Here is a 26,482-nt window from a genome sequence, read left to right on the forward strand (position 1 = left end):
TAAAACTTTTATGACTTTCCGTCGACTAAAATTGGACTAAAACTATCACATATAGAAGTGACTAAAATTTGACTAAAACTAATAAGCATTTTAGTCCAAAAGACTAAGACTAAGACTATATATAACATGGTTGTCAAACAACACTGTACAGAAGGAATTTTGTGTATGTCATTTCGTCACGACAATTCAGAAAAATCTTTTGTTGTATAAAATCAAGCAAATTGTATATGAACAAATGCCTCTGTAAAAACCTTCAGAATATATACAGGAATAAAAATGTCAAGTTTGGTGTGCGTAAGTGTTACTGAAGTGGAGATTTATGGCTCAGTGTAGGAGAAAAAACTAATTTTTAAAACATGCAAAATGAACTAATTTTGTTGCCATTACTTGATTTGCATTTGTGGTGTTAAAGTCACAGCAAGTTTGTTTATGCAGATTTGACCACTTGCTTTTGTGTCATTTCTCAAGTTTAGGGTTATTAATATTTTTCTGGAAGAAATTAATCATTTTATTCAGTACAGATGAATTAAATTGATTAAAAGTGACATTTAAAATATTACAAAATATTTCTGTGCAAAATCACATGACACTGAAGACTGGAGTAATCATGCTGAAAATGAATCATTGCATCACAGAAATAAATTACATTTTTGATTATATTAAAATAGAGAAGAGGTATTTAAAATTGTAAAAATATTTCACAATATAACAGTTTTTATCAAATAAATGCATGCTTAATGAGCATATAAGCAAAAACATTAAAAATCATACCAACCCTAAACTTTTGTACTGTAGTGCATTTGAGGATAAATAACGTTTTAATAAAGCAAATAACCTCTCCACCCTATTTATCTCCACTTTATGTATTTATAAATGTCTATCAATATTATAGCTGATCTTTCCAATCTGTGCAAGTTCTCATCTGCTCTATCATAATGAACATATGGTTATATTTTTCTGCCATCATCATACCAAGAACATCTCATAAACACATCCATCATATTTATCCTAACAAAGAGCACGCTGGAGCCAAACGCCCATGTTGTACACACGTGTGTGTGTGTGTTTGCTCCCTCACAGCTGAATGACTGTGGTCCGTTTCTTCTTTTTTCTGTTTATCTGAGCAAACGGACGCTGTGCAATCCGGCATTTACTTTGTGAGAGATGTTATCGCGAATCCCCACCAAACTATCCGTGGTATGCCGTTGATTGCAGCCAGATAACTTGGAATGATTTCTCAGTTTGTAAAAATGAACAAAAACTGTTTACAGGAATGCATTTGCAGTAGGGCAAGTGCAAAAGCCATGCAAATACAAGAATTCTGTCATTATTTACTCACTTATGAAACGCACTTATGATTTCTGCTCTTAAAATCTAATTTGAACCATCTCGCTCCACTTCCATTGCAAGTGCGTTGCTGTAAACACAATTATTGTGTTTTTGCCAACTGAGTCAAAATAATTTTCTGTGGTCATCGACATGCTGTCGATAGAGCGTAACTTATTGAACCCGAACCCTTCCTTTAAACCTTATGAAATGTCAATAAGTCATTCTTGAAGCACAAAGAGGCCACAGAAACACACTCGAGAGACTCTCCAGTCGCTAATACCGTAGCGATTTCAACATCTCGATCTGCGCGCACTGGTCCGAGGGCCAACGGAAATACATTCCTATTTAGACAAGTTCATACGCCTTTTTCCTTGAAGTGCGTTCAATCTGTGCATGAGTGTGTGTGTGAGTGATATCCTCGGAGAAATGGAAGATTAACGCTATAACAGTGGCCTCCTATCTGCCAAAGTGCGTCATTCTTTCTTCTCTCCGGCTGTATTCTCCACTGCATGGATGCAGGAATGAAATAAACGAAGCAGGGGGGAACGCCGCACAGTTAGCCGGGATCAGTCAGAAATTTGGGTCGGATTCCAATAAACACACATATCACGGTGTATAGTAGGTCGTAAAATAACGAGAAAACACATGGCGAACTATATAGGTTTCAGAGTTTTTGGCAGATAAGATTTGCTTATCATGGGCCGCAAGTGATTTTAAGTGATTTCCATATTTGCATGTATTAAATTAAATATTAAATAAAATTAATATTTATATTATTTTGTCATTTTTACAAACTAATAATTCAAATTTAAATAAAATAAATGTATATACATTAAGCAAATGTAAAACATAAAAAATGAATAAAATATATTTAATTAAAATAAAATAAAATTTGTATTTATATTATTTACAATGTTTTGTCATTTTTACAAATTAATAATGAAAGTTTAATTAAAATAAATGTATATGCATACTTTAAGCAAATGCAAAAAGTAAAAAATAAATAAAATCTATTTAATTAAAATAAAATAAAATTAGTATTTATATTATTTTACAATGTTTTGTCATTTTTACAAATTAATAATGAAAGTTTAATTAAAACAAATGTATATACATACTTTAGGCAAATGTAAAAATAAATAAATACATAAATAAAATCTATTTAATTAAAATAAAATAAAATTTGTATTTATATTACTTTGCAATGTTTTGTCATTTTTACAAATTAATAATGAAAGTTTAATTAAAGTAAATGTATATACATACTTTAGGCAAATGTCAAAATAAATAAATAAATAAATAAATAAATAAATAAATAAATAAATAAAATGTATTTAATTAAAATTAGTTTTTATATTATTTTACAATGTTTTTAAGCAATTATTTTTAATTATAAAATAAAATAAATTAAATTAATTAGAAAAATTTGTCTTATTTTGACAGCCACACTGGCTCAACCAATGGCATGAGTTGGAGGCGGAGTTATCTGTTTGTCTGACCAATGGCAGATCTGAGGAGTGATCTCCTTATGTTGGACCAAACAGATTTCTTCATTAAAAGATTAAAATATTACAACAATATTACAGCAAAAACAAATTCAAAACGTTGAATTTAAGTGATTTCCATATTTGTATGTATTAAATAAAATATTAAATAAAATTAATATTTAAATTATTTTATAATATTTAGTCATTTTTACAAATTAAAATATAATTAAAATGAATGTATATACATACCTAAAGCAATTTTATTTAAAAATATGAAATAAAATTAATTTAATTAATTAAAAAAATGTCTGTTTTTGACACATACTTTTTATATTATTTTACAATATGTTGTCATTTTTACAAATTAATAATTAAAATCTAATTAAAATGAATGTAAATGTAAATGCTAATTAAAAGAAATTATGAAATAAAATTAATTTAATTAATTTTTAAAAATCTGCTTTTGACACAGCTACACTGGCTCAACAAATGGCATGAATTGGAGGCGGAGCCATCAGTTTGTCTGACCAATGGCAGATGAAAGAAGTGATAAAGAAATCAGTTTGGGGTCCATCATAAGTAAATCACTCCTCCCATGCCATTGGTCAGACAAATAGATAGCCCTGTCCCCACCTCATGCCATTGGTTGAGCCATTAGGGTTTTCTGAGGAAAACAGACATATTTTAAAAAATATGTTTACTTTGTTTTAATCAGTGTGGCAAATTTTGTCAGTCCAATCAAGTAGTGAGTCAAGACAAAATTCAGAAAAAAGCAAGGTCAAGCCCATTGTGGTATACAGTTTTTCATGCACAATGCTCAGGCTGTACACTTTAACTTTAAGGGAACATCCCAAAATGCTCATCCAGCGCACATACATATGCATACTGCATAAACATGTGTAGTATGCCTGTATATATCCATTCATATTCTGCCAGAAGTCAGAAAACTGTACTGGCCCTCTGTAGTTCACAAGAGGCAAATGTCCCCTGATTCCAGAGAGCGAGTGTGAGAAAGACAGCTGACCTTTCAGTTCACCCCGGGCAGGTAAGAATCTGATAGAAGCAGACACCTGCACAAGAGCCGGGTTTCAAATGCCAGAACAGGGTGTTTGATGGGGAGGAACGGCTTAGGCTCCCTGAAGATGATAGTACACACTGGGTAAGGAGAAACACAAACAGCATGTGTTAGTTAAAAAGCTCTAGTGTTGTATCATGCATTCTTAAAATAACTAAATGCATGTCATTTTTAAGGGTCAGATCATAAAGACTGCATGCACTATAAAAGCACACTGCAACTCTTAGAACTCAAAACTTCCTCCTCCGTCCAACATGAGAGTTTACTGAACTACGGCAAAAATGACTCATCCTATAAGTTTTCCACAATTTCCTGACGTCACACAGATAAATGCATGTTGCTGTACGAGCAGAAAACTCAAGCACATCAGCGCTGTTACTCATTTCATGCACAAAGGGGGTGTTCCTTAAACAGACCGCTTAGAGAGAAGGTGGAAATGGTCACGAAACACAGAAAAGCACAAATGCATGATATGATTATGTTTTTTATCTTTATATATGTCCTTCCATTGACTTCTGTTGCTCCTAAATTGAGGCTGTTTTCATGCATACACACAAACGTCCTGCTCATTCTGATTGTTTTGACCCGAGCTGCCTTTCAGCGACTTTAATTCTCAAAGACCTTTAAGCTGAGAGCAAATAGGTTTACAAGAAGTGAATATCTGTTTTAGTGAGGTGAAATGCTGTTACGTGGCTCATCTGACACAGTTGGTTCACTGTAGGTGTGAGAAAATAACACCAGTCTTATTGCTGTCCAGACAATTAGTGGACAGCAATATTAATATGCGAGTGAAAAGTTCAGCTGCCTCATTATATTATAACGAATAAATGCTATAAAAGGTTAGTTTACGCCTAAGTAAAAAATTCTGACGTTATTTACTCAACTTCATGTTCTTCAAACTGGTGTGACTTTTTCTTTTCTGTCTAACACAAAAAGCAACATTTTAATTTGCACCGAAGGAATCAATTCATAAGTTTGAAATGACATGATGGTGAGTAAAGGGTGAGTAAAAGACAGAATTTTCTTTTTTAGTTGAACTGTTGCTTTTAAGCAGCCAATCATACCTCACTGACTCACTGTATGAGACATTCATTACTTCAATCAGACCACCTCACCTTCCTCCCACTGCAGTGAAATTCACTCTATTTTTTCTGAGCTGAGAAACAGGAATGCATATCTTTACTAGACATAAGGACAAGTTATTCTTAAAGAACTAAAATAAAACGCATGAGTTTGTTTAGGTGGTCTTAGATGTGCATGTTTTTAAGGGTGTTTAAGCATTAAATGATTGGAGAAAAAATCATACGTTGAAAACTGTAATCAGTAATGTGATCAAGATTACTTAAGATTACTCATTTTATGTAGTGTATTTGGACTATTTCTGAGTACTTACTTCTGAATAATTTACTGCCATTGTGTTATTAATTTGTAACCATGTAATCGATAAAAAAAGGTAACTGTAATGTGATTATTAACATTTTAAAACATAAAACGTGAATTATTTTTTATGTGTTTTAAAAAGAATTACGCAAGATTACTTATTTTATGTAGCGTATTCGGACTACTTCCGAGTAATTTGTAGCCATTGTATTAATAATTTGTAACCATGTAATCCATAAAAAGTAACTGTAATTTAATTATCAACATTTTAAAACATACAAAACGTAAATAAGTTTTCAATTAGTTTCAAAAGTAATTACTCAAGATTACTCATAGGTAGTGTATTCGGACTACTTCTGAGTACTTACTTATGAATAATTTGCTGCCATTGTGTTATTAATTTGTAAACATGCAATCCATAAAAAGTAAGTGTTATTTGATTATTAACATTTAAAACATATAAAACGTAAATTAGTTTCAAAAGTAATTACTCAAGATTACTCATAGGTAGTGTATTTGGACTACTTCTGAGTACTTATGAATAATTTGCTGCCATTGTGTTAATAATTTGTAAACATGCAATCCATAAAAAGTAACTGTAATTTGATCATCAACATTTTAACATATAAAACATAAATGAGTTTAAAACTAATTACTCAAGATGACTCATAGGTAGTGTATTTACACATTTACACTACTACTAATATGAATAATTTGCTGCCACTGTGTTAATAATTTGTAACCATGTAATCCATAAAAAGTAACCGTAATTTGATCAACATTTTCAAACATATAAAACATAAATTAGTTTTAAATTAGTTTTAAAAGTAATTACTCAAGATTACTCATAGGTAGTACTGTATATTCGGACTACTACTAAGTACTTATGAATAATTTGCTGCCGTTGTGTTAATAATTTGTAACCATGTAATTAGGGCTGTGCAATATGGACAAAATAATCATATTGCGATTTTTTGAACAAATATTGCGATTGCGATTTTATTTGCGATTTTTTATTTTTTATTTTGCTTTTTCAAACAAGCTACATACATACATTCTAAATGTATTCAGTGCGCAAGAAGTGCATAACAAAACATTTCACCATGAAATAACAGTATTAAGTTTAATAAAAAAAAAAAACTGTAGTAAAATTGTCTTTAAAACAGACAACATAAAATAAATAAGCCATTTTACTTTTTTCCCCCCGGTACTTTAGCCTACTTTGTGCAATAACGAATACATTAATTTCAGTGGAAAAATAAGTCCAAAACTCTCTATTTTAACATTTTGAGGGTTCTAAAATCTTTTTCTTTTCTTTTTTTTTCTTATTTTGAAAATTATTATGTGTTTTAATTTTTCTGATAATGAAAAAGCATAAACATTTATTTTTAATCAAATGAAAAATAAACCCTTTTCATTTTTGTCAAACAAACAGAAATTTACTGTTAAAATCAATGCGTGGAACAAAAATTATATTCAGTTTAAAACGTTTAAATAATAGTTAAGTGGTTATTCTTGTTGTAATATTTTTTTTTATCATATATATTGTTTTATGTAAATTATTTAAATAGGAATATATAAACACCTACATCATACTGTACAAAAGTAATACAGGACTAATATTGATCTGTTACATGTTAAACCGTACTTTTATTTTGACAGGTTGCAGTGAAGTTTCTGTGTGTATATGATGCTAGTTTTCTCAAATGAAACGGTAAAAGTGAAACTCACAGCAGCGATTTGGCGATTGAGTTTATCTGTTCATGTGAGATGCAAAGGCCAAAAATTAGCGGGAGCGTCACGTGTGCTTCAGTCTGCATGTAGTAAAGAAATAAAACGCTCCCCACCATTCATATACAGAAGCAAACGAAACATGCAGGATTCATATTAAAACGGTCTTTCTGCATTTCAGTTTTCACAGACACTAGTCCATATCGCGATTTGAATTAAGTGACAGACCAATTTTTGATTTATTAATCCAGAAATCGACGAATTACGTGGCATTCCGCGCCATAGTAAATTAGGTTTTTATGAATGGAGTCCGCGATCCAGTCCGTGTTTTCTTGGAGGAGACATTGTAATCACGCGACCATGAAGAGACAGAAATGCCATGCCTTAGTGTAAATAAGATAAATAACATAAGGCAATTTAGTATGTTTAATAAAAGAACTATGTATAGACCTGTTCTATAGGAAAGATTACCTTAAATGACTTCTATTGTGATCTGGCGCTATATCGAAAATAAAATGAACTTGACGTTCAAGGGGGCGGGGGTGCTGTTGGGTGGATAGATAAAATCGCAGCCTTGTGCGGTTTAGAAATCGCATGTGCTTAAATCGCGATTTTTTTGCGATTGCGATTAATTGCACAGCCCTACATGTAATCCATAAAAAGTAACTGTAATTTGATCAACATTTTAAAACATACAAAACATAAATTAGTTTAAAACTAATTACTCAAGATGACTCATTTTAGGTAGTGTATTTACACTACTACTAAGTACTTATGAATAATTTGCTGCCACTGTGTTAAAAATTTGTAACCATGTAATCCATAAAAAGTAACTGTAATTTGATCAACATTTTAAAACATACAAAATGTAAATTAGTTTTAAATTAGTTTATTAGTTTATTAGTTAATGTAAATTAGTTTTAAATTAGTTTTAAAACGAACTACCCAAGATTATTTATTTTAGGTAGTGTATTTCGAGTACTTATGAATAATTTGCTGCCATTGTGTTAATAATTTGTAACCATGTAATCCATAAAAAAGTAATTGTATTCTGATGATCAACATTTTAATACATATAAAATGTAAATTAGTTATCAATTAGTGTCAAAAGTAATTACTCAAGATTACTCATAGAGAGTGTATTCAGACTACTTCTGAATACTTATGAATAATTTACTGCCATTGTGTTAATAATTTGTAACCAAGTAATCGATAAAAAGTAACTGTAATTTAATTATCAACATTTTAAAACATAAAACATAAATTAGTTTTAAAAGTAATTACTCAAGATTACTCATTTTCGGTAGTGTATTCAGACTACTTCTGAGTATTTATGAATAATTTGCTGCCATTGTGGTAATAATTTGCTACCATGTATTCCATAAAAATTAACTGTAATTTAAGTATCAACATTTTAAAACGTACAAAACGTAAATTGGTTTTCAATTAGTTTCAAAAGTAATTACTCAAGATTACTCATAGGTAGTGTATTCGGACTACTTCTGAGTACATATGAATAATTTGCTGCCATAGTGTTAATAATTTGTAAACATGCAATCCATAAAAAGTAAGTGTTATTTGATTATTAACATTTAAAACAAATAAAACGTAAATTAGTTTTAAAAGTAATTACTCAAGATTACTCATAAGTAGTGTATTCGGACTACTTCTGAGTACTTGTAAATGAATAATTTGCAGTCATTGTGTTAATAATTTGGGACCATGTAATCCATAAAAAAGTAACTGTAATTTGATTATCAACATTTTAAAACATATAAAGATTAATCATTTTAGGTAGTGTATTTAGACTACTTCCGAGTACTTATGAATAATTTGTTGCCACTGTATTAATAATTTGTAACAGTGTAACCATAAAAGGTAACTGTAATCTGATTATCAACATTTTAAAACGTAAATTAGTTTTAAAACAAATTACTCAAGATGACTAATTGTTGGTAGTGTAGGCCTATTCAAACTACTTCCTAGTACCTATATATGAATATTTGACTGCCATTGTGTTAATCATTTTTAGCCATAATATTTATTTAACCACAAAATATATGTATTTAATACTAGTGTGTATTCTAATAGTGACTAGAAAATATTAATTCACTGCATATACATAAGATACTACCTATTTATAAGACACTCAAATCTGGAGATTCTCAGCCTGCTTCAATTTCTCTTTTGCCTTCATAGATTTTATCATTTATTAGTGCAATTAAAATTTTACTTCAAACTCTATTTTTACTAGTCTATTTAATTTGCACTAGAAAAGCATAAACACTAAGCATCTGTCATGCCCCCTCTCTCTCTCTCTCTCTCTCTCTCTTACTCACTCTCTCTTGCGGACTCACACCAATTGATCCATACAAGCAGCCCCCCCCCCCTCCTCTATTTATGTGAGGGGGTATAAAAGCAGCATTCTGGTCGGGAGCTCTCGGAACTCTTCTCTTATTGCGCAAATCTTCGCGGACAGACGGCACGGAGATGTCGGGCACTTTACGCGCACAGCTGTGTTTCCTCCTGTTGAGCGTCACGGCTCTCCGGGGACACGCGCGCTTTCTGGACATACAGGTGAGACATTCACACCTGCTCACACACACAATCATTAGAGTAGCTTTATATGTAACTTTTTGTGAGCTCTCTGTGTGCGCTTTGTTTACTGCATTGCAAAATATGTTTGCAAGGAAACTTAAAACATTTGTTTAATGTCTAAAGTGGTTTTATTCAAAGCAAAAATATTGTTTAATAATAATAATAATAATAATAATAAAAATAAAATAAAATAAAAAAAAGGTTACACCATTGGAAGTAGTTTTAAGTGTCCGATCAAGCAGAAACAGATCCTTGAGGTATCGACATGCTTTGGCATTACATAGAACCATTCACTCAAATGTTCTTTAAAGAACCCTCTCTTTCTTACCTTTTTATAATCTGAAGAACCTTTTGGGAAACAGAAAGGTTCTTCAGCGGTTTAAGGTTCTTTATAAAACCATTTAGACAAAAAAGGTGCTTCTATGGCATCGTGAAGTTTTTAAGAGTGTATATTTATAGAATTTGCAAAGCTTTGAAGAGTCTATTATACAACTTTAAACCTCTTTTGAATCTTGAAGTTCTAAAATAATCATTTATTGAGCACTACTGATTGGAATGCACACCTAATGTATTTATATCGTTTATTTTGACTGCCTTTATTAATTTTAGTCATTCCCATATGCTGTTTTTGTTGTTTTATCAGGATAACGAGATCAGCCCGGAAGGATTATTATCTCTGCTCAGCTCTGAACTAAAGCGAGAGTTACCAGAGGAGTTTGTGTACCGTCGAGCGCTCAGTGAGTGACAACAGAAACCACTGGGATCTAATTGCCAAAAGACGAACGTCATGGATAATAATAATAATAATAATAATAATAATAATAATAATAATAATAATAATAATAATGCTTTATATCGTGATGTTCACTTCATATGTGTTTCAATAAGTAGAACTTTAACTGTTTACTCGATATATTAACACAAGATGGCACTACTTAACATTTATAAATTGGCTATTTCAAGTTTTCACCTTTTCTTGTCTTGATCTTTCGTAGGGTGTCTGGACATGGTGGCCGTAGAGGGTCAGTTTACATTTACAGCAGAACGTCCACAATTAAACTGCGCCGTGTTTTTTATCGGCGAGCCTAGTGACATAATCAGCATCGAGTATGATTCGGTCAACATCGACTGCAGAGGAGGAGATTTCCTAAAGGTGAAATGTTCTTACATCTTTGATTACAAAAAGTCATTACAAACAGTATTTTGTTCTAAATATGGAGAAAAACAGCTGGTGTGTTTGTGTAAATCTCTACCTGTACACTAAGCCAGGTTAAGTCAGGGCGCCAAAAGATCACGTGTGAAGTCATTTTAAGCCAGGCCTTGCTTGCAACAACAAGCATGTTTACAATGATCCAACATATTCCACTCAAAAAAAAAGTACTAGTGCAACTGTGCAAGACTGATGTCAAATTAATGTTGTTTAATAGGTTTGTTGAAGTTAATGTACTGAATTAATTCCTGTTTAATGGAACGGACATGAAATGAGGAAATTTCAGATCATTTATTAGCACTGAAACCAAACCGGCATAAACCCAACTGACCTGAAACTACTGCAGTCGAGGTGAACTGAGGGACCTGAACTAAATAGAGTGCAACTATTAATTACATTGAATAAAAATGGTGTAGGTTGTATTTTAAAACTATTTTCACTCAGAAATTGCTGGTAAATAAGAACAAGAAGTGACACATTGAAATAAACTATACATTTTCACATACTGAATGCAGATGAGCTGAGTAGAATGGTGTTAAATGCTATTTTTTTAATCTTTAAGGTATTTGACGGCTGGGTGATGAAGGGCGAGAAGTTTCCCAGCTCACAGGACCACCCTCTTCCTCTGTACGAGCGTTATTCCGATTACTGCGAGACTGGAATGACTCGTCCTATCGTACGGTCGTCTCAGAATGTCGCCATGCTGTTCTTCAGAGTCCACCAATCAGGGAGCAGCTTTACAGTAACATTCCGCAAACTCATCAATCCCTTCCGTAAGTACGCATGCTTGTATCCTGGAAATTATGCATTTGTCTTTTAAAAATTTGCTTGAAAACTAATGTCCAGAAGGTTCAGAGCATTTACACAGTTTGCGGAATGGCATATGGTTCATGCTTGAAGCTTAACATGCAAGATGCTGATGGTTAACCTGCCATCTGTGTCTTTTCTTTCTCTTTTTGTAGCCTGTAATGTTATCTCTCAGACCCCAGAGGGCAGTTTCACCATGATCATTCCACAGCAGCACAGGAACTGCAGTTTCTCCATCATCTATCCAGTGGAGATCCAGATTGGAGAGCTCAGTCTCGGCCAACACAATGATCTCAAGGTGAGCGCAAATCTGGTTTCCAGTCAAGAAATTAGCAATGCACCCACAGTATTTAGCCCCCCAATTAAAAAGAAAAAAGAAAATAAATAAATACTATTTATTAAATGATACCAAAAACATTTAATTTACAATTTTATGATATAAACACAGTGTTTATATGGATAAATTACAGTTTAGTTTGAGCACAAATCTGATTTCTGGTCAAGTAACAGCATTTACACACATCAGCCTTCCAAAAATGATTAAATAATTGGTCATAAGGTTAAAGTACACCTTCATTTTGGCCAACACATTGATCTCAAGGTAAGAGCTGAATTTCCAAAACAAATTAAGAAGTCTTGGTTGTTTGTTCAAGCACCTTTGAGTTGAACCAAGCTGAGACCTTCAAAAGTAAATAGTTGATATAAAGACACTGATGAATTATAATGAGTTTGAGACTTCTGGTTTATCCATATAGAGGTCTATTCTCGGCTGTGCCGGTTCTGGAGACTTTGTTGAGCTTCTGGGTGGAAACGGCATGGACACATCCAAGATGTTCCCAATGGCAGATCTCTGCTACTCCTTTAATGGACCAGGTGAGGATTCCTTTGTTATCTGTTGTGCGTTATCAGCAATTCAGGTTGCAATGAATCTCATAAACCTCCTCGTATCTCTCTTCCCACCAGCTCAAATGAAGGTCGGCTGTGATAACACTGTGGTCAGAATGGTATCGAGCGGGAAGTTCGTAAATCGAGTTAGTTTCCAATATCGGCTACTGGGCCACCAAGAGCTTCAGCAGATGAAGGGCAACAGCGTTGAAGATGTGTGTTTAAGAGCATAAGACCCTCTCTCCGCTCCCTGCTCTTGTTCAGGGGGATGCCAAACTAACTTGAGTTTGAGCCTTTGTATATTTTCCTTATTAAAAGAATTATTTATTTTTGCCTCATCTTTTCATTCGACACTTCTGTTCTTTTTAATATCATGAACTTGTACGATCTGTGGCTGATGTTAAATAAAATATGTACTTGTGTTGGTGCACATCACTGTTTTGTTCAGCATGTTTCATTTTGAAGCGCCCAAATAAAACCTGGAGTCTAAAGAGCGGTACTGCACAAGTATTAAAATCCAGTATGTACGACAAATGTAATTGTCTTTATTTATTTATCTGTATTAAAGAACTTTTGTAATAAAAGCAGTAAACATGAGCAAAACAAACTCTGGTTACAGTAATTTCTAATTTTACACCGGAAAACACTGACATTTTGATTCTAATCTACTCATTTTACTACTATTTTGTCACAAATTACTTGGTGACCTGCCAATCCAGGTGGATGCTGCACACTGGTGGTGAATGAGGAGATACCCCTGAGACTGTAAAGCGCTTTGAGTGTCTAGAAAAGCGCTATATAAATGTAACAAATTAATATTATTATTAAAAAAATAGTTAAATGAAAATGTACTCACCCTCTGGCCATCCAAGATGGATACTTGCTCACCAATGGATCCTCTGCAGTGAATGGGTGCCATCAGAATGAGAGTCCAAACAGCTGATAAAAACAACACAATAAGCCACAAGCAATCCACACCACTCCAGTCCATCAATTAACATCTTGTGAACTAAAAAACTATGTGTTTGTAAGAAACAAATCCATCATTAAGACATTTTTACTTTCAAACCATCGCTTTCTGCTTAAAAAAGTATACACATTTTTTGGGTGAACTATTTCTTTAAGCCAGAACTTACTGTGCAAGAGGTGAATATAAACAGATTGCTTTGAATATAATGGCATTGTAATGCTTATTATTGAGTTTGTCAGCATTTAAGTATCCAGCAGTATGTATTTTTTTACTCAATCCCAGCTGTCATCATGTGCTAAAAAACAATGATTGCTTGCGAATTTCAACCTGAAATATGAACGCCGTGTAAAATGTCAAAGCACTGTAGGATGCTTATATCAGTGACTTTCTGTGATTGTCTCTTACTGAGCCATCAAGTAAAAACACAATGTTTTGAATAACATCTAAACTCTACATGACAAGCGAAGATACACGACAATCAATTTAATGAGCTCTAGTCAGCTGGACCTCTTTGTGAAAACTGCTGACCTGAAGCCAATAGACTGCCTGATCACTAATGCTAAATCAACAGAACGATTTATGTTTTATCGCCACACTCTTGTCCCGCAAATGCTCATCATCATTGCTGACAAACTGCTCACATCATGACTCCAGAGGAGTTCGGCTTTGCCTTATCCTGTCAAATCTGTCCTATGATGGAGGACGGTGTTCAGACACGTCTTTCTTTTGCATGCACCAGGCATCGCCAAGGTCCCCTCGACATCTTGACCGTCCCTCAACATGACGTGGGCACCGAAATAAGTGATTGTACTTCAAGGAACAGTTCACCCAAAGACATTATTAAATACTTTTACTGCTATTTAACAATATATTTTAAGGTTCAGTTATGCTGCATACTTATTAGTTTTGCATTAGGGTACTAAATTGGATGCATTTATCCTAAATTAATTGTTCTTTCCATACACTGTACTGCTGGATGGTTATTAAGCACCATTACTTTAAAAAAACATTAAAATGAGAAAATTAAATTTAATCCACATCCATCATATTTTTCAGAATATTAATTAATATTGAAACACTGTACCTTAATGAAAACCCATTCATAAGCTTTATAGTCAAATGACATCAAACTTACACACAGCTCACAAAAGTACCTATGAAATGGTGCTACACTCCTGACAGATGGTGAGAAAATACACATACCCATAATGCACTGCAACATGAACAGCCAATAAGAACTGTAGATTATGATGCTACACTATTCAACAAGACAAAACCGAAAAATTGGCATTCTTTCATACTATAAACAGTCAAAAAATTACCCCCCTTTCAGAATCTGGCAAATGTAAATTATTTTACCAAAATAAGACGTATCATATCAAATGTGTGTTATACATTTGTCTTACTTTGCCTAAATATCATTTATATATTTTTTTATTTAGTACTGTATTTATTTAGAACAGTATTAAGAATCACAGGGGTGTAAATTTTATGAATTCAAATAATATTTTCTCTTGTAGACTATATGTAAACATCTTTTATGTGAAATATCTTATTCAGGTCAGTACTAAATAAACAATAACATGCATTTTGTATGATCTCTTTCATTTTGAAAAAAAAAAATTACTATTTTGCAGATTCTGAAAGGGGGGTGTAAACTTTTGACCTCAACTTGAAAAGAGCAGTATGTCCAAATTCAGTATTCATTAAACTGTAAGCAAAATGTACACGGATGACCTTGTTCTGCTGATATTTTGAAGCATGCATTTGATGGACAATTTACTATCTCATGGTGTCTCGGGAGAGGATTTGTAAATGCCAATGCAGGGACAACTGGCGCTCACATTCAAATTCAAAATTTAATTTTCAACGCGAAAGTAATCCGTTTTCTGTCAATCTGCGAGACTTCTAGTTCATTAGCTATAGCAGGGAAATAACGAGAAGAATAACAAAGTGCAGTGAACGATAAAACAGTTTGCACTACAAACCACTGTGTTCGTATATAAGATAACACATTAAAATAACACGGTAAGACACACTAAAATTTCAAGCAGTGAAACATTTGTTTTGTACAGCTAAAAACAGCTGGATGCCAATAACGCTGGAAGCTTAACACATTCAATTTACAAAATGGCCGGACCCACTTACAAATTAAGTCCTTTTTCAAAATAAGTAACTACTCAGAGGACTTTTTACACTTAACCCCAAGTTTGTTGGTTTATTGACCACTTTTCACCTTTGGTAAAGTTTCATATTTGTAATTTAGAATCGGGGTTGGCACTATTGTTTATCCAGAGTGGTGAAACCAGAGAGAGGTTAACAGTAATCCAAGCGTATGCTTCGGACAGTCCCAGAAAAACCACACCTTTTATAAATAACGCTTAAAGTGAAAATGCTGAACGAAGAAGAAACAGTTTTGTTCTTACCTTTATAGTACACCGAAGTTCATTCATAAAAAACTTGATAGTAGCCTAGTATACAGTCTAAGTCTGTATCCGAAATCGCCCCCCTATACCCTCAAATAGACCACTATTTGAGGGGACAGCCATTTTAAGTAGTGTTCGAAACCATAGTGGACGTTCTCGAGTGCACTCATTTAGTCCCACAATACACCGCAAAAACAAGTGTACAACCGATGTACACTCAACGGCTAGAGATAACCCATAATGCCAGTGAGAATCTCGCGCCAGTTGATTTCCCGCGGTTTGCCAGAAGATGGCGCCCGCAAATGAATCATCCATCCTTTCATTTTACAACGCGCTCGTCGTGTAAAACAGCGTACAGCACAGGAACAAATTCGTTGTAAATTGGTTATTAAATGATTTAACCAGGGTTTCAAGATAAATCATTTAATCTTACAACTGGAACTGGCCGTTAAATAATTATTAAACAGAAAGCAAACTGCAAACTAAGTGGCAGTCCTTCTGGTGCACTTAGTGTCCGAATTCCCTACTGAAAAAAACAGCTAATACCAGCCTAGGCTGGTTGGCTGGTCTTAGCTGGTTTAAGCTGGTCTCCCAGTCTGGGCAGGCTGGTCAGGCTGGTTTTAGCTGGTGGTTTTCCAGCCTGACCAGCTAAGACCAGCCTGACCAGCCTGGCCAGGCTGGAAAAGTGGCCAAAACCCCTCTAAAACCAGCCTGCCTTCCAGATATGAACAGCTAAAACCAGGCTGGTTGACCAGCTAAAACAAGCCAGCCTAGGCTGGTTTTAGCTGTTTTTTTTCACAAGGGTTCACTCACTGTTTTTATTCACTCCTTCAAGTGAACTGTATGAGTTCACTAATGGAATAGTGAATAGGGTATAGGAGGCAATTTCAGATACAGCCTGAGTCTTTAATAATATGATGTTGCTCAATGCTAGAGCCATTGGTATAATGAACAACAGGTGTGAAAAGCTGTAGAGTATGCGATTTCGTAGTCACTTTTACAGTTGCATGCCATTTTTAGCTGGTAAAATTTAATCCTTTTCATAGAAAACCATAAAAAATGATATGTTTAAATAATGTGCATTGATGAATCGTGCACAATAAGACCAGGGACATGTAACCTTCTGTGTGTATAAAGTAAGGACATTATCTAAATAAAAAACGAACAAACAAACAAACCAAGAATTTAATTTCACAACGAAAGAAACAGCTGTAAGTATATTTCATATAATGTTGTGTGGAACATTCGGACGGAATGTTTTATGAATGAATTGTGTGTGTTTGTGTGTGAAACTACGACTCTTATTGCGTCTCAGTGGGATTTGATGAGACGGGTCGCCTCACGCTTGATTAAAGGTTGGCGCTCACATTATCCCGGTCGGAACCACGCGCTCCAGAGAGAGTTTAGCAGAATAATTGATAACGAACTGAGAATCCCAGCAGGACGCGCAAAGAGGTAAGCACAGCTGCGCTAGTCCCCTACTGCGCACATCGACGCAGAAATCAGCCAACGGTGGAAATTACACCACCACTGCCACACGTGGGACTGTTAGGGAGAATGAGCAACAGAGAAAGACGAAAAAAGAGGGGGAGAGAGAGAGGGAAATTGAGATTGAGGGAGAGAGTTGCATCGTGACATACTTGAGTGCAGGCGAAAATATTGCTGGGTTTCACAACAAGGCACATACAAAGTGTTGCAAGCGATTAAATCAAGCTGTAAAATGACAAAACAGAATCGGAGAGCTTTACTAAACAGATGTCATGCCATCCAATGGAATTACAGTAATAAGAGGCATTGATATTGATTCAGGTTCTTTAATTTGCTAATAGTGTGCAACTATTCTTCTCAAACTGATTATTTCCAGATTATTTCCTTCTGAAACAGAACGGATGTTCAAGGATGTGTTGTTCTTAGTCCAGACCTTCTGAGACTTTGAGGCTAGAGTCCTTCGATGAGACAGTTTAGTAAGTGTGCATGGCTGCGTTGTGAAGTTTCTTCCCTCGAGGTCACAACAAAATTGCCTACTAAGAATCCTTGAAATTGACGGTTTTACAGCGTAGCAGCTTACATATGCAGTCTTACAAGGATGCGTCCTTCTGTTTAAGAAGCACCCCATAGAATATTCAAAAAGAAAAAAGTGAGTTGAAATACTATTTTTAATCTGTCCACAGTGGAAAATAGTTCCAGCTTTGAGCCTAGACAAAGGAACAAGTTCGAACAAGACAGATATTGAAGTGATACTGTACAATCGTATAACTTACTACACAGATTTTACCACAAGTAATGAGTGATACATGAAATATTGATTTGAGAAGAAACTGTTAAAAAATTGTACCTGTTATCTTAAAGGGTACAATTGATTTTTTCTAGCAACGAAGAACATTTCAACCATAGGCCTACTTTTTAATACTGATGTTCTTCGACTTGATTTTATATTAAATACAGTCAATAGCCTACCTGAGGCGCAAGATGATGGCTGTTAGAAAAAAACAAGAGAGAACATGTCCATGGTGTGATACAAGAGACACAAAAAAGCCTGGATGAGCGTTATTATATTGTGTTGTTATTGACCATAGTCAGAGAATAACTTGGACCTCAAAATGTTGCAAAGCATTTCAGAGAGCTGTGTAATAGAATGCAACAGTTGGCTTACGGAAGTAGAAATGCCATTCATTTCACTGTAAAAAATGACCGTGAATTTAACGGTAAAAAACTGTAAAAATGCTACGGTAAAAACCTGTGAAATGATTAATGGTAAGTTCCCCTTTTATAGACCTTTTTCCTGAGTAAACGATGAGCGCCGCCATTACGAATTCTAACTTCAGATTGAATGCTTTTTTGTTCCGGTTTCCATAAGAACCCATTCAAATAGCGTCCATCTGTTTTTAATGTAGCTAACGTCCGCTGCCTTCGTGTCATCTACACACTCATTAAAGAGGCACTGACAAATGACGGTCATTGCGACATTGCCAAGTGATGGCGCTATGGAGCCATGTGCTTTTTGAAAACATTTTAATAGGTTTAACATTAGATTATTAGCTCGGAATATACACTAATTTGACTAGAAACAATGCAGACCGGAAATGCAAAGCATTCTTTCAGTTAAGAGTCGGACTTACTTCCGTGTTCAGGAAAACTGTGTTGAACATTGCATGTAATTTTGAAGTGAAAAAGAACATATTTACAGTGAATAACCGTAAATTGACATTCCCAGAATTCCCTGTGTTTCATTTTTTTAATTGAATGTTTTTTTGTTGAAATAACTTTTAGATTTGTCTTGTCAGTTTTGAACATTAGGGTTGTATGTTACATCTAATGTTGTTAAATTAATGTTTTTTGCATTATTTCAGTTTTATGTGTGTTACCATGATGGTGTTTACTGTTTGTGTGAATGACACTGTGCACCTTCTGTTCATATTATTATTATAAACCTTCTTAAGATGGGCTTTGATTCATCATTAGATGTTGTCATCACCCCCTTCATTTGGTGGTTATCAGTGTACTACAAAGGTACAAAACTTTCAGTTCTTTAAAAGGTTGGTACATCACCATTATATCAGTTAAAAAAAAATCAGAAATGAAAGTGTTTACCTATACATTTAAGTGAAAACCATAAAATGTAAAACTTTGCTACCGTATTTTGTACAGTAAAAACCTATTTATTGGTTAACGGTAAGATATTGTTTCTACATATACAAGTAACAGATTTAAAGTGCTAGTTTAGCCAAAAATGAAAATTACCCTATGATTTACTCAACCTCAAGCCATCCTAGGTGTATACTCACCCATGAATCTGTACTTCTAATTCATGACCAATGTTGTTTTGCTCTCTTCTCTGCATTTACGCATTTGTCAATTCCAACCCGGAGTTTATGCTATGCCTACATCTTACGTCATCCGCTGAAACGCCACTTTCATATAAATGCGTGTATGACAGTTAAAGGAAGCTAGAGATTAAGCTTCATAAAGTTTTAAATATTGATATTTTTCTTACACAAACACACTGATTCACTTCAGAAGGCTTTTACCCCTGGAGCCATGTGAAGTACTGTTTATGATGGATGCACTTTATTGGACTCTTGAATCTCAACAGCCATTCACTCCCATTATAAAGCTTGGAAGAGGCAGGACATATTTTAATATAACTCTGATTGTATTCATCTGAAAGAAGAAAGTCATATACACCGGCTTGAGGGTGAGTAAATTATGGGGTAATTTTCATTTTAGGGTGAACTATCCCTTTAAATTGATAGTTTTATATTTTTTAATTGTTTGTTATTCAGTTGTCATTCTCAATGTTCATAGCTTCATAGATTGCTATCTTAATTGCTATTAAAGCTGTACACAGTCTATTTGTCTTATTTTCACTTTTTTGCTTCAATTTTTGTACTGTTGTGATTCACCTTGTAGCTTATAAGCATGGCTTATAGTGTTTTAACAAAGATCCCTTTAGAAAACAAATGCAAAAAATACATACATACCAATTAAAATCAAACATTTTACAGAGCCATGTAATAGGATTTTTTAACAGTAAATATAAATCTTTAAAGACGGACCTGTTGTGAACTCTGAGATTGTTTATTATGAAGCCATAAGTTCACATTATTTCACGATGCTATAAGTCGCAGTAAACAAACGAGTACTGAGCTTTACCACTTTCATGAAGCACCACAAATTATGTTATACATGAATACAGATGAATAAAATCAGAGTTATATACAAAAATGTCCTGGCTGTTCTAAGCTTTATAATGGCGGTGAATGCCTGTTGAGATTCAACAGTCCAACAGAAGTCCAAAAAAATGCATCCATCCACCATAAAAAGTATGAAGTTAATAAAGACCTACTGAAGTGAATCAAAGCGTTTGTGCTTACGTTCTAAGTCATCCACTGGAACGCCACTCTCTTGTGTAAACATGTACGACAGATGTTAGAGAGTATGGTTTTAAATATGAATATTTCTCCTACACAAATACAACAATTTGCTTCAGAAGACCTTTATTAACCCCTGGAGCTGTGTGGAGCAATTTCTATGATGGTTGAATGCACTTTATTGGACTTCAAAATCTCAACAGCCATTCACTGCCATTATAAAGCTTGGAAGAGCCAGGACATTTTTTAATATAACTCTTGCATTCATTTGGATTCATCAGAAGAAAGAAAGTCATATACACCTACACTGTAAAAAATTTGCTGTAGTTCTGCAGCTGGTTGCCAGTAACTTACTGTAGATTTTTAATTTATGTTATTTACTGGCAACAGTTTGTTCAAAGTTAAATGAACATTAAACATTAACAAGTCTTTGTCTTTACAGAATAAAACAATAAAATAACAACCTACTGCAAAGCATTCTGGGAACCAGAAACCTTCATCAACCTTTTTCTGTTTTTTTCCTTGAGATTTTGGTTCCCAGAATGCTTTGCATGAGACTGTTATTTTAGTTTTTTTCTGTAAAGATAAAGACTTGTTAATGTTTAATGTTCAATTAACTTTGAACAAACTGTTGCCAGTAAATAGCATAAATTAAAATCTACAGTAAGTTACTGGCAACCAGCTGCCAGTAATACTGTAAATTCTACAGATTTTGTTTACAGTGTAGGACAGCCTGAGGGTAAAGTAAATCATGGGGTAATTTTCATTTTAAGGCGTACTATCCCTTTAAATTGATAGTTTTATATTTCTCCATTGTTTTTAATTCAATTGTCATTCACAATGGTTCATGAGACTGCAGTTCTTTCCCTCATTAAAGAAGTCTTGTACCTTTGTCTTTTTGTCTGATTTTCAAAACATATTTGACTTGTACTGTTGTGATTCACCTTAGCTGGTTGACTTGGTTCATAGCTTTTAGCGTTTTAATGAAGACTTTTTAACAAAAAATACATACACAACCAGCGCTGCTCAAAAAGCAGTTGGTGCATGGAATGTTGCGACTGACCAATCAGAATTAAGCATTTTAGAACGCCGTGTAATAAAGCAAGTAAAAACTGCTCATTTCTGCAGCTGAACACACGGCGACGACACTCATCTCTTCAATTCTGTATCTTTTCCTCCATCAGCTTCACCCTGCTCTCTTTAAGCAAAAACAGACACATCTTGCATGGGAATCAAATGAACATTGCAGAATCAGATTAGCAGGCTACAGAATATCAGATTATGCCATTTTAACCTACGTCAGCAGGACAGATGCATGGCCACAATAACAATTAGATGTTACCCTTGTCACCACCTGAGCGCATCTCACAAGCTTTTGTGAATTCGCCGTATGTTCTTTGAAATGCTTCGAACCCTGAGATCAGAGAGTTTTCTGATACGGCAGTACTTACGCATGTACCAAACATAGTTTGAGCTTATTTCATCCTTGGGTTTGCCTTATGAAAGACTTCATTTCAAAGAAATCTTGAATCTAAAAGGGCAATTTTATAAAATGGCTGAAATTCAGCATGTTTTCTCAGCCGCATAATACCACAAAACAGAGGCCCGGAGATGCTGTGCGGACCAAGAGAAAGAAGAAAAAAGATGAAAAGAGGACTTATTTGTGTATGATTAGACTAATGACCCGTGTCCTGTTTATCAGACTGGAACAATTGTTGCTAATGTTAACACTATGACGCTATGATGCAGGGTTAATGATGTCACGTACACACCGCAATCATGGCTCCTCGTAAGGTATTGTGGGTAGCCGGTCTACCTAATGGATTCAAAACACGGAGACGGGAGATTGAAAAAAGAGCAATCAGAACATCTTTGTTCTTGACGTAGAGCCGCTCGCATGCTTGCAAAGAAGATATTCATGCTCCGCCGTAATGAGAGACCACTTCTTTAAGCGTGAACTCACCATTAGTGCTGTCTAATCCATCAGCCAGATCACTTATTTGTTCAAATCTTTCAGTCGGAGAGGCGGAGGGATGCTGTGGATCTCACAGGGCCTGTCAAGAATATGTCTGGGTTGAATTGAAAATTGTTTGGGCACTTATGTAATGTAGATAATTTCAATATTTTATTATTTCACTCCATTTTTAATTCTGTTTAAGGCTGTGTATCTTTCACTGTATCTTTTTTTGCATCTTTTGTATTTTCTCTTGTGAGGTTAGTTCATGTAGCATACTTTTTTATACAGTTTATGAGATTTTGTCTTGCTTTGTATCAGAAAAACTGTATATATACAGTGCCTTGCAAAAGGATTCATACCCCTTCATATTTTTACATTTTGTTTTGTTGCAGCATTATGTTAAACTGCTTTAAATTACTTTTTTTCCCATATCAATCTACATCTCACACACCATAATGACAAAGCACAAAACAGGTTTGTACCAACTTTGCAAATTTACTAGAAATAAAACTCTGAAAAGATCCCGTTGCATAAGTATTCATACCCTTTTCTGGGACACTCGAAATTTAGCTCAGGAGCATTCATATTGCTTCTAGATGTTACTACACTTCGAGTGGAGTTAAACTGTGGCAAAGTCATTTGAATGAATGTGATTTAGAAAGACACACACCTATCAGAAAAGGTCTAACAGCTGAAAATGCATATCAGAGCAAAAACCAAGTCCTGAGGTCAAGATAACTGCCCCTAGAGCTCAGTGACAGATTTGCGTTAAGGCAGTGATCTAGGGAAGAGTTCAGAAAAAAATCTGCTGCATTGAAGGTTCACAGAAGCATGTAGCCTCCATTATCCATAATGGAAGACGATTGGAACAACTAGGACTCTAGAAAATGTCTGCCAGCCCCCATCCAAGCTGACAGAGCTTGAGAGGTGAAAAGGTGAGGCAAAGAATGGCAGATAATTGCCAAATGCAGATGTGCAAAGCTTGTCACATCATACCCAAAAAGACTTGAGGCTGTAAAGGTGCTTCAACTATTTACTGATTTAAGGGTATGAATACTTATGCAATGTACTTATTTCAGTGTTTTATTTTTAATAAATTAGTAAAATTTGCGAATCAGGTTTTTGCTTTGTCATTATTATGGTGTATGGAGTGTAAATGGATGTGGGGAAAAACTAATTTAAAGCAGTTTAACATAATGCTGAAACAAAACGTGAAAAAAATGAAGGGGTATGAATACTTTTGCAAGGAACTGTATGTATAGGCCCTGGGTTGTTCTTTAACCCCCCCAAAATAAGACATTAAAATTATATTCTAATTAAAAATTACCCATTTGCTGCAATATACTAAAATATTACTGAATATTAAGGACAATTTACTGTGAATTACCACTGAGGAAAAAAGAAATGCAAAAGAAATACATTGCAAATATTATTCTAGCAAATAATAATTGAATAATAAAAGTAGTTGCACTTTTTAAATTATAGAATTAGGTTACTAAACATAAAATACTATGTAAAATAAAATAAAATAAAATACCAACCAAAACTCAAAATATTATAAACTAAGTTAAAATTGAAACAAAGATAAAATAAATAAAAAATATTAAATGAAAAAACTTAAATATAAAAACCTTGTTATCAAAAAAAGACTGAAAATAAATAAGTTAAAGTGCTAAATCACTAAAACTAAAATACAAAAAAATAGAACTTTTAAAAAAACATAAAATGACAAAAGCACATAACAACCTAAAATAAATTAAAATTAAACTTAAAAATGAAAAAAAAAAAAAAAAAAAAATCTAATTTACAAATATTAATAAATCTACTATATAAAAATGCCAAAATAAGACTGTTAATACAGAGAACACTATTATTACATAGAGTTAAAACTTTGATATTCCTCACGGAATATTAAACACTAACAAGTCTCTCATTTTCTCATCTTGCTCATAAGCATATGAAATAATATTTAATTTCAACATTTACTCTCTCGTTCCAGACCCAGGACTAACATAACTAGCAAAAAATGTTTGCATTTGTGACCCTGGACCACAAAACCAGTCATAAGTAGCATGGGTATATTTGTGGCAATAGCCAAAAATACATTGTATGGGTCAAAATGATCGATTTTGATCAAAAGTTATTAGAATTAACTTAAAAACTTAATTTTCGATTAGTAATATGCATTGCTAAGAACTTTAAAGCACCCTTTTTGCACCCTCCAGATTTTTAAATAATTGTATCTCGGCCAAATATTGTCCAATCCTAATGAACCAAACATCAATAGAAACGTTCACTTGGATAGGACATTTATTCAGATTTCAAATTTTGATCAAGTGGTCAAGGGGAACATTTTATTAAAAACAGGTTGCAAAAATCTTATTTTTGTAGCTTTTTGATATTGGTGTGAACATGTTTTTGTGAGATTCGCCCGTATATATTTCGTATCAGAGGCAACCAGATACTCAAGTTAGTTCTTTATCATTCAGAGCCTAATTCTGTGAGGTCACACGCTATTTTAAGGATTTATATCTTCTATTGAAGTCTTTGTCCGATCAATTGGATAAATTCACCGCCGCAGGTTTTTCCGGGATGCAGAGCTTGTTTTCCGCTCTATCTGTGGTTATCAGTCTTGGTTGTGCACGTTTCTCTGTTTATATTCCTGTTTGCTGCTCGTATCTCCACCTCCACGAACTCACACACACATAACAAACAGTAACACACCGACTCTTCCCTCCCGGTTGAATGAAGCAGCATCCATTGTGAGCTCTTATCAGTGCGGTAAACTGCATCTTCCTATCACTGAGGGGATAAAGTTTGTTTAAACTGCAATGAACACACACAAATCTAACACATACACTCATAGGGCCTTAAACACCCACTTTATCTCCAATGTGTCTCCTAAAAGTCCTTGGAAGAAGTAAAATCAAACAAATGAGAGTATATGGAGAGCATATACAGGTCAAACGTTTACCTAAACCTTGAAGAATCTGCAAAGTGGTAATTATTTTAGCAAAAAAAAGAGGGATTATACAAAATGCAAGTTATTTTTTTATTTAGTACTGACCTGAATAAGATATTCCACACAGTCCACAAGAGAAAGTAGTAGTTGAATTGATAAAAAAGTTTACGTACACTTGATTCTTAATACTGTGTTGTTACCTGAATGATTTCCTTGTTCGTCCTGTTCTTGGAGAAATCCTTCAGGTCACACAAATTCTTTTGGTTTTTCAGCATTTTTTGTGTATTTCAACCCTTTCCAACAATGATTGTATGGTTTTGAAATCCATCTTTTTACACCAAGGACTACTGAGTGACTCATATGCAACTATTAGAGAAAGTTCAAACACTCACTGATGCTCCAGAAGGAAACACGATGCATTAAGAGCCAGGAGGGTGAAAACTTTTGAAATTTGAAGATCAGGGTAAATTTTACTTATTTTGTCTTCTGGGAAACATGTAAGTAGCTTATGAGGGGCAGTAATAAGTGAAAAATAATATTATATTTAGGCAAAATAAGAAAAATGTACACATTTCAAAAGTTTTCTCTTAATGCATGTTTTTGCTTGTGGAGCATCAGTGAGCCTTTGAACCTTCTGTAATAGTTGCATATGAGTCCCTCAGTTGTCCTCAGTGGGAAAAGATGGATCTCAAAATCATACAGTCATTGTTGGAAAGGGTTCAAATACACAAAAAGGCTGAAAAACCACAAGGGACTCATGAACAACTATCACCAAAACAGCTGTGGATCATTCA

General features: G+C 34.1%; 1 protein-coding gene across 1 annotated transcript; it reads left to right on the forward strand.

Moving 5' to 3' along the window:
• The first annotated feature begins 9,449 nt into the window (after positions 1 to 9,449).
• crhbp (corticotropin releasing hormone binding protein) lies at positions 9,450 to 12,937 on the forward strand. Its single transcript, XM_073824719.1, has 7 exons — positions 9,450 to 9,579; positions 10,244 to 10,337; positions 10,596 to 10,753; positions 11,373 to 11,583; positions 11,773 to 11,915; positions 12,373 to 12,490; positions 12,581 to 12,937. The coding sequence occupies exons 1-7, from the start codon at positions 9,493 to 9,495 to the stop codon at positions 12,733 to 12,735; spliced, it is 966 nt and encodes a 321-aa protein (XP_073680820.1). The 5' UTR covers positions 9,450 to 9,492; the 3' UTR covers positions 12,736 to 12,937.
• Positions 12,938 to 26,482: the final 13,545 nt, after the last annotated feature.

The sequence above is a fragment of the Garra rufa genome, chromosome 19, assembly GCF_049309525.1.
Source record: "Garra rufa chromosome 19, GarRuf1.0, whole genome shotgun sequence".
Taxonomy (NCBI): Eukaryota; Metazoa; Chordata; class Actinopteri; order Cypriniformes; family Cyprinidae; genus Garra; species Garra rufa.